Below are 9430 nucleotides of genomic sequence, written 5' to 3'. Positions count from 1 at the left end.
GCTCACTACAGGAACAGGAGATAGACTAGTGTCCTGTCCAGGAAGTGTACTGGTACATCAGACTGCCTCACTACAGGAACAGGAGATAGACTAGTGTCCTGTCCAGGAAGTGTACTGGTACATCAGACTGCCTCACTACAGGAACAGGAGATAGACTAGTGTCCTGTCCAGGAAGTGTACTGGTACATCAGACTGCCTCACTACAGGAACAGGAGATAGACTAGTGTCCTGTCCAGGAAGTGTACTGGTACATCAAGCTGCCTCACTACAGAAACAGGAGATAGACTAGTGTCCTGTCCAGGAAGTGTACTGGTACATCAAGCTGCCATCAGACTGCCTCACTGGTACATCAGACTGCCTCACTACAGGAACAGAGATAGACTAGTGTCCTGTCCAGGAAGTGTACTGGTACATCAAGCTGCCTCACTACAGAAACAGGAGATAGACTAGTGTCCTGTCCAGGAAGTGTACTGGTACATCAGACTGCCTCACTACAGGAACAGGAGATAGACTAGTGTCCTGTCCAGGAAGTGTACTGGTACATCAAGCTGCCTCACTACAGAAACAGGAGATAGACTAGTGTCCTGTCCAGGAAGTGTACTGGAACATCAGACTGCCTCACTACAGGAACAGGAGAAAGCTTGGGCCGTTCTGGCTTGGACAAGGCTTAATAACTTACTAACTTATAGCTACTAGTTAGTGAGGTCAGACTGAGAGGGACTGGATGACTCTGAAGATGGACAGTAATGAAAGATGGCCAATAGAATACAACACAACTTTATTTGTTCATTTGTTACAACTTCTGCTTCTTCTGCTTTGCACTCCCATGCACCAACATATTGTTATGACCATTCCAAGATCCCATGTGAAATGCAAAGACAGATCTCACTGACAGGACTAGAGAGATAGGAGGAATGTGGTTTACAGTAATCATCCCTAGAACTGGTAAGTGGACACTTACACATGCTTCACTGAGCCATCTCATTTCACCTACCCAGGCAAGACACGTGTCATGACAATGACATCACTTGTCATAAAACTATTTGGAATGTAAATTAAATTAGTTCCAAATGGCACCTTATTCCTATATAGTGCACTACTTTTGACAACAGTTCTATAGGCAAAAGAAGTGCATAAAGGGAATATGGTGCCATTTGGGATATAGACATTTACATTCTAATAGTCTAAATTAAATGTTTAGTGTTCTGCTGTATGGGAGCATTGTGAATGGTTTATGACCTGGGTTAAAGGAGGGAGGTGGGAGACTAACTACTAGATTGTCCTAATGTTTGTGACGTCTCCCTCCGGGGGGCTGGGCTTGTTAAGAGTTCCCGTGGTGACAGTAAACAGGAGAACCAGAGAGAAGGCGTAATTAGATGAATCTACTGCTATTGACAGACAACAGGAGACCCTCAAACTGATCAATATATAGACACACAGTGTTCACATTGTCCCAAATAACCAATAACTCCCAATAGTACTGTAGGACCAAACTGAATTAGTCAGAATGAGATGAGTAAACCAGCTGGGATGAAAGTGATTCAATAGCCTATACCTTTATGTGCCAATACAAAGACAATATACTGTACATAACGGGTTTCTGTGCTATATCCTTTATGTGCCAATACAAAGACAATATGCATAATGGGTTTCTGTGCTATACCTTGGCGCTGCCAATACAAAGACAATATACCTACGTGTGTCTGTAATATACCTTTACATGCCAATACAAAGACAATATACATAAGTGTGTCTGTGCTATTGACAGCACAATGAAGTAATGGGATATTTAGCTCGAAGAGGCAGGCCTACCAGATGAGCTAAATGTCTTTTATGCCACGCTTCGAGGCAAGCAGCACTGAAGCATGCATGAGAGCACCAGCAGTTCTGCACGGCTGTGTGATCACGCTCTCCGTAGCCGATGTGAGCAAGACTTTTATACAGGTCAACATTCACAAAGCCGCGGGGCCCAATGAATTACCAGGGTGTACTCAAAGCATGCGCGGACCAACTGATTTTCAACCTCTCCCTGTCCGAGTCTGTAATACCTACATGTTTCAAACAGACCACCATAGTCCCTGTGCCCAAGAAACCGAAGGAATCCTGCCTAAATGATTACCGCTCCATAGCATTCATGTCGGTAGCCATGAAGTGCTTTGAATGGCTGGTCAGGGCTCACATCAACACCATCATGCTGGAAACCCTAGACCCACTCCAATTCGCATACTGCCTCAACAGATCCACAGATGACGGAATCTCAATCACACTCCATTGCCCTTTCCCACCTGCACAAAAGGAATACCTACGTGAGAATGCTGTTCACGGGCCTCCCGAGTGGCACAGTGGTCTAAGGCACTGCATCGCAGTTGCTAGCTGTGCCACTAGAGATCTTGGTTCCAGTCCAGGCTCTGTCACAGCCTGCTGCGACCTGGAGACCCATGGGGCGGCGCACAATTGGCCCAGCGTCGTCTGGGTTATGGGAGGTTTTGGCCGGCAGGGATGTCCTTGTCCCATCGCACTCTAATGACTTCGGGACGGGCGCATGCACGCTGACACAGTCGCCAGGTGTACAGTATTTCCTCCGACACATTGGTATGTCTGGATTCCGGGATAAACGGGCATTGTGCCAAGAAGCAGTGTGGCTTGGTTGGATCGTGTTTCGGAGGACGATGGCTCTCGACCTTCGCCTCCCGAAGTCCGTACTGGAGTTGCAGCGATGAGACAAGACTGTAACTACCAATTGGAGAGACAAAAAGTATTTTTTTTAAAAGAGAATGCTCTTCATTGCCTACAGCTCAGCGTTCAACACCGTAGTGCCTAAAGCTCATCTCTAAGCTAAGGACCCGGGACTAAACACTTCCCTTGCAACTGGATCCTGGACTTCCTGATGGGCCACCCCAGGTGGTAAGGGTAGGTGTCTGCCACGCAGATCCTCAACACTAGGGCCCCTCAGCGGTGCGTGCTTAGTCCCCTCCTGTACTCCCAGTTCATCCACGACTGTGTGGCCAAGCACAACTCCCAAACCATCATTAAGTTTGCTGATGACACAACAGTGGTAGGCCTGATCACCGACAGCGTTGAGACAGCCTATAGGGAGGAGGTCAGAGACCTGTCAGTGTGGTGCAGGATAACAACCTCTCCCTCAATATGAGCAATAAAAAGGAGCTGATTGTGGACTACAGGGAAAAAGGCCCCATTGACATTGACGGGGCTGTAGTGTTGCGGGTCGAGAGTTTCAAGTTCCTTGTTGTCCACATCAACAACAAACTATCATGGTCCAAACACATCAAGACAAATCGTTAGAGGGCACAACAACACCTTTTCCCCCTCAGGAGATTTAAAGATTTGGCATGGGTCCTCCAGATACTCAAAAAGTTCTACAGCTGCACCACTGAGCATCCTGACCAGTTGCATCACCGCCTGGTATGGTAACTGCTCGGCATCTGACCGTAGGCGCTACAGAGGGTAGTGCGTATGGCCCAGTACATCACTGTGGCCAAGCTTCCCTGCCATCCAGGACCTATATACTTGGCATGTCAGAGGAAGGGTCAAATTGTCAGACTCCAGTCAGCCAAGTCATAGCGTTGGGCCAGTAACCGAAAGGTTGCTGGATTGAATCCCGAGCTGACAAGGTTAACAATCTGTCGTTCTGCCCCTGAGCAAGGCAGTTAACCCACTGTTCCCGGGCGCTGAAGATGTGGATGTTGATTAAGGCGGCCCCTGCACCTCTCTGATTCAGAGGGTTGGGTTAAATGTGGAAGATACGACCAGTTGAAGACATTCAGTTGTACAACTGACTAGGTGTCCCCTTTTCCCTTTCATGGACTGTTCTCCCTGCTACCGCACGGCAAGAGGTACCGGATCGCTAAGTCTAGGACAAAAAGGCTCCTTAACAGCTTCCCAAGCCATAAGACTGCTGAACAACTAATCAAATGGCCAACCGGACTATTTACATTGACCCCCTGTTTTTACTGCTGCTACTCGCTGTTTATTATTTATGCATAGAGCAAATTACCTCAACTAACCTGTACCCCTGCACATTGACTCGGTACGGTACCCATTTGATATACAGTTGAATTCGGAAGTTTACATACACTTTGGTTGGAGTCATTAAAACTTGTTTTCAACCACTCCACAAATTTCTTGTTTTGGCAAGTCGGTTAGGACATCTACTTTGTAGTCATTTTTCCAACAATTGTTTACAGACAGATTATTTAACTTATAATTCACTGTATCACAATTCCAGTGGGTCAGAAGTTTAGATACACTAAGTTGACTGTGCCTTTAAACAGCTTGGAAAATTCAGAAAATGATGTCATGGCTTTAGAAGCTTCTGAAAGCTAATTGACATCATTTGAGTCAATTGGAGGTCTTTTTCATGGATGTATTTCAAGGCCTACCTTCAAACTCAGTGTCTCTTTGCTTGACATCATGGAAAATCGTGGAAAAGACCTCCACAAGTCTGGTTCATCCTTGGGAGCAATTTCCAAATGCCTGAAGGTACCAAATTCATCTGTACAAACAATAGTAACAATAAACACCATGGGACCACGCAGCCGTCATACCGGTCAGGAAGGAGGCGCGTTCTGTCTCCTAGAGATGAACATACTTTGGTGCAAAAAGTGCAAATCAATCCCCAGATTTTTGGCAAAGGACCTTGTGAAGATGCTGGAGGAAACAGGTACAAAGTATCTATATCCACAGTAAAAACAAGTCCTATATCGACCATAACCTGAAAGGCCGCTCAGCAAGGAAGAAGCAACTGCTCCATAAAAAAAGACAGACTACGGTTTGCTCCTGCACATGGGGACGAAGATTGTACTTTTTGGAAAAAAAGTCCTCTGGTCTGATGAAGCAAAAATAGAACGGTCTGCCCATAATGACCATCGTTATGTTTGGAGGGAAAGGGGGAGGCTTGCAAGCCAAAGAACACCATCCCAACCGTGAAACACGGGGGTGGCAGCATCATGTTGTGGGGGACTGGTGCACTTCACAAAATAGATGGCATCATGAGGTAGGAAAATTATGTGGATATATTGAAGCAACATCTCAAGACATCAGTCAGGAAGTTAAAGCTTGGTCGCAAATGGGTCTTCCAAATGGACAATGACCCCAAGCATACTTCCAACATTGTGGCAAAATGGCTTAAGGACAACAAAGTCAAGGTATTGGAGCTGCCATCACAAAGCCCTGACCTCAATCCTATAGAAAATTTGTGGGCAGAACTGAAAAAGCGTTTGCGAGCAAGGAGGCCTACAAACCTGACTCAGTTACACCAGCTCTCTCAGGAGGAATTGACCAAAATTCACCCAACTTAATGTGGGAAGCTTGTGGAAGGCTACCCGAAACGTTTGATCCAAGTTAAACAATTTAAAGGCAATGCTACCAAATACAATTGAGTGTATGTTAACTTCTGACCCACTGGGAATGTGATGAAAGAAATAAAAGCTCAAATAAATCATTCTCACTATTATTATTCTGACATTTCACATTGTTAAAATAAAGTGGTGATCCTAACTGACCTAAAACAGGGAATTTTTACTTTGATTAAATGCCAAGAATTGTGAAGAACTGAGTTTAAATGATAGAGACTAGATGGTATCAACCAGTGTAAACAGGTAGGGAACTAGATGGTATCAACCAGTGTAAACAGGTAGGAGACTAGATGGTATCAACCAGTGTAAACAGGTAGGAGACTAGATGGTATCAACCAGTGTAAACAGGTAGGAGACTAGATGGTATCAACCAGTGTAAACAGGTAGGAGACTAGATGGTATCAAATCCAGCGTAAACAGGTAAGACAGGTAGTGTAAACAGGTAGGAGACAAGATGGTGTCAACCAGTGTAAACAGGTAGGAGACTAGATGTATTAACCAGTGGTCAACCAGTGTAAACAGGTAGGAGACTAGATGGTGTCAACCAGTGTAAACAGGTAGGAGACTAGATGGTAGTGTAAACAGGTAGGAGACCAACCAGTGTAAACAGGTAGGAGACCAGATAGTATCAACCAGGGTAAACAGGTAGGAGACAGTGTAAACAGGTAAGAGAAGAGACCAGATAGAAACAACAACCAGTGTAAACAGGTAGGAGACCAGATAGAAACAACCAGTGTAAACAGGTAGGAGACTAGATAGAAACAACCAGTGTAAACAGGTAGGAGACCAGATAGAATCGACAAGGAGACCAGTGTAAACAGGTAGGAGACCAGATAGTATCAACCAGTGTAAACAGGTAGGGAGACCAGATAGAAACAACCAGTGTAAACAGGTAGGAGACTAGATAGAAACAACCAGTGTAAACAGGTAGGAGACTAGATAGAAACAACCAGTGTAAACAGGTAGGAGACTAGATAGAAACAACCAGTGTAAACAGGTAGGAGACTAGATAGAAACAACCAGTGTAAACAGGTAGGAGACCAGATAGTATCAACCAGTGTAAACAGGTAGGAGACTAGATAGAAACAATCAGTGTAAACAGGTAGGAGACTAGATAGAAACAACCAGTGTAAACAGGTAGGAGACCAGATAGAAACAACAAGTGTAAACAGGTAGGAGACCAGATAGAAACAACCAGTGTAAACAGGTAGGAGACCAGATAGTATCAACCAGTGTAAACAGGTAGGAGACTAGATAGAAACAACCAGTGTAAACAGGTAGGAGACTAGATAGAAACAACCAGTGTAAACAGGTAGGAGACTAGATAGAAACAACCAGTGTAAACAGGTAGGAGACCAGATAGAAACAACCAGTGTAAACAGGTAGGAGACTAGATAGAAACAACCAGTGTAAACAGGTAGGAGACCAGATAGAAACAACCAGTGTAAACAGGTAGAGACTAGATGGTATCAACCAGTGTAAACAGGTAGGAGACCAGATAGAAACAAATCCAGTGTAAACAGGTAGGAGACTAGATGGTATCAACCAGTGGAGACCGAATAAACAGTGTAGGAGACTAGATGGTATCAACCAGTGTAAACAGGTAGGAGACCAGATAGAAACAACCAGTGTAAACAGGTAGGAGACCAGATAGTATCAACCAGTGTAAACAGGTAGGAGACCAGATAGTATCAACCAGTGTAAACAGGTAGGAGACCAGATAGTATCAACCAGTGTAAACAGGTAGGAGACCAGATAGTATCAACCAGTGTAAACAGGTAGGAGACCAGATAGTATCAACCAGTGTAAACAGGTATGAGACCAGATAGTATCAACCAGTGTAAACAGGTAGGAGACCAGATAGTATCAACCAGTGTAAACAGGTAGGAGACTAGATAGAAACAACCAGTGTAAACAGGTAGGAGACCAGATAGAAACAACCAGTGTAAACAGGTAGGAGACCAGATAGAAACAACCAGTGTAAACAGGTAGGAGACCAGATAGAAACAACCAGTGTAAACAGGTAGGAGACCAGATAGAAACAACCAGTGTAAACAGGTAGGAGACCAGATAGAAACAACCAGTGTAAACAGGTAGGAGACTAGATAGAAACAACCAGTGTAAACAGGTAGGAGACCAGATAGAAACAACCAGTGTAAACAGGTAGGAGACCAGATAGAAACAACCAGTGTAAACAGGTAGGAGACCAGATAGAAACAACCAGTGTAAACAGGTAGAGACCAGATAGAAACAACCAGTGTAAACAGGTAGGAGACCAGATAGAAACAACCAGTGTAAACAGGTAGGAGACTAGATAGAAACAACCAGTGTAAACAGGTAGGAGACCAGATAGAAACAACCAGTGTAAACAGGTAGGAGACCAGATAGAAACAACCAGTGTAAACAGGTAGGAGACTAGATAGAAACAACCAGTGTAAACAGGTAGGAGACCAGATAGAACAACCAGTGTAAACAGGTAGGAGACTAGATAGAAACAACCAGTAAACAGGTAGGAGACTAGATAGAAACAACCAGTGTAAACAGGTAGGAGACTAGATAGAAACAACCAGTGTAAACAGGTAGGAGACTAGATAGAAACAACCAGTGTAAACAGGTAGGAGACTAGATGGTATCAACCAGTGTAAACAGGTAGGAGACTAGATAGAAACAACCAGTGTAAACAGGTAGGAGACTAGATAGAAACAACCAGTGTAAACAGGTAGGAGACCAGATAGAAACAACCAGTGTAAACAGGTAGGAGACCAGATAGAAACAACCAGTGTAAACAGGTAGGAGACCAGATAGAAACAACCAGTGTAAACAGGTAGGAGACTAGATAGAAACAACCAGTGTAAACAGGTAGGAGACCAGATAGAAACAACCAGTGTAAACAGGTAGGAGACTAGATGGTATCAACCAGTGTAAACAGGTAGGAGACTAGATAGAAACAACCAGTGTAAACAGGTAGGAGACTAGATAGAAACAACCAGTGTAAACAGGTAGGAGACCAGATAGAAACAACCAGTGTAAACAGGTAGGAGACCATCCATTGAACACAGGAGAGGGAAAGGTAATGTGGTGATTCTAAGAGGTAGACCAGCTAGACCTATAACGAAGCTTTACTCTAAAACACTCGTTTTGATATTTAAGTCTCACTTCTGTGTCTGTCGTCCCACCCTGTCGACAGGTGTTCTCCAATGACGGGCAATTCAAAATGAGGTTTGGGGTCAGAGGTCGGTCGCCGGGGCAACTGCAGAGACCCACGGGTGTTACCGTGGATATGAACGGTGACATCATCGTGGCCGACTATGACAACCGATGGGTCAGCATCTTCTCCTCCGATGGGAAGTTCAAGGTCAGAGGTCACGAGGTCATGAGATTCCCTCTCTAATTTTAAAGCTAGAATTCTTAGTTGCTCCATACATTTTTTTTGTACGTGTAAATGATTGATATATAGCCATTGATTTTTGATGTATATAATGTAGAAATGCCTCAGGAGTTTAGTTCAACTGTCATTTCCCATCAGAACCCCAAAATAAAAGCTTGTTTTACTCCATTGTTTGCAAACAAAGTAAATGTAAACAAACAACAAAGGATTGGTTAAAACTATCATGTTGATATCCTGGATGATCAGTCCTTGCAAATGTAAACAAACAACAAATAGCCTCAAAGGATTGGTTAAAACTATCATGTTGATGTCATGGATGATCAGTCCTTGCATCCATAGCTCCGTCTATGAATTTGACAGTGGTCACATTATTCCAGGCCCGCCCCTCAGCTACGTACCAAAACAGAGGCTTGGTGACCGCTTTGTTAATTCACTAAGGATTCTGGGTAATACGTTTAAATGAATGACAGCCGTTCTATTGACTCTAACCACAAAAAACATTGGCTGTAATTTGCTGTTGATTTCTTGACAATTCGACATGTTGAATCACCTCCTCCTTCTCCCACTCAGAATAAGATCGGGGCGGGGCGTCTGTTGGGCCCTAAGGGCGTGGCAGTGGACAGGAACGGACACATCATCGCCGTGGACAACAAGGCGTGCTGCGTCT

General features: G+C 44.3%; 1 protein-coding gene across 1 annotated transcript; it reads left to right on the top strand.

The window, feature by feature from the left end:
- Positions 1-8559: 8559 nt before the first annotated feature.
- Positions 8560-9424, top strand: LOC121843699 (tripartite motif-containing protein 3-like; the record flags this gene model as incomplete). Its single annotated transcript, XM_042313482.1, has 2 exons — positions 8560-8730; positions 9334-9424. Coding segments are annotated over exons 1-2 (232 nt in total), but the record flags the coding sequence as incomplete, so codon positions are not given.
- Between the last annotated feature and the right edge of the window lie 6 nt (positions 9425-9430).

Source organism: Oncorhynchus tshawytscha, unplaced genomic scaffold (genome assembly GCF_018296145.1).
Source record: "Oncorhynchus tshawytscha isolate Ot180627B unplaced genomic scaffold, Otsh_v2.0 Un_contig_1478_pilon_pilon, whole genome shotgun sequence".
NCBI lineage: Eukaryota > Metazoa > Chordata > Actinopteri > Salmoniformes > Salmonidae > Oncorhynchus > Oncorhynchus tshawytscha.
This window is presented reverse-complemented; position numbering and strand designations above follow the sequence as displayed.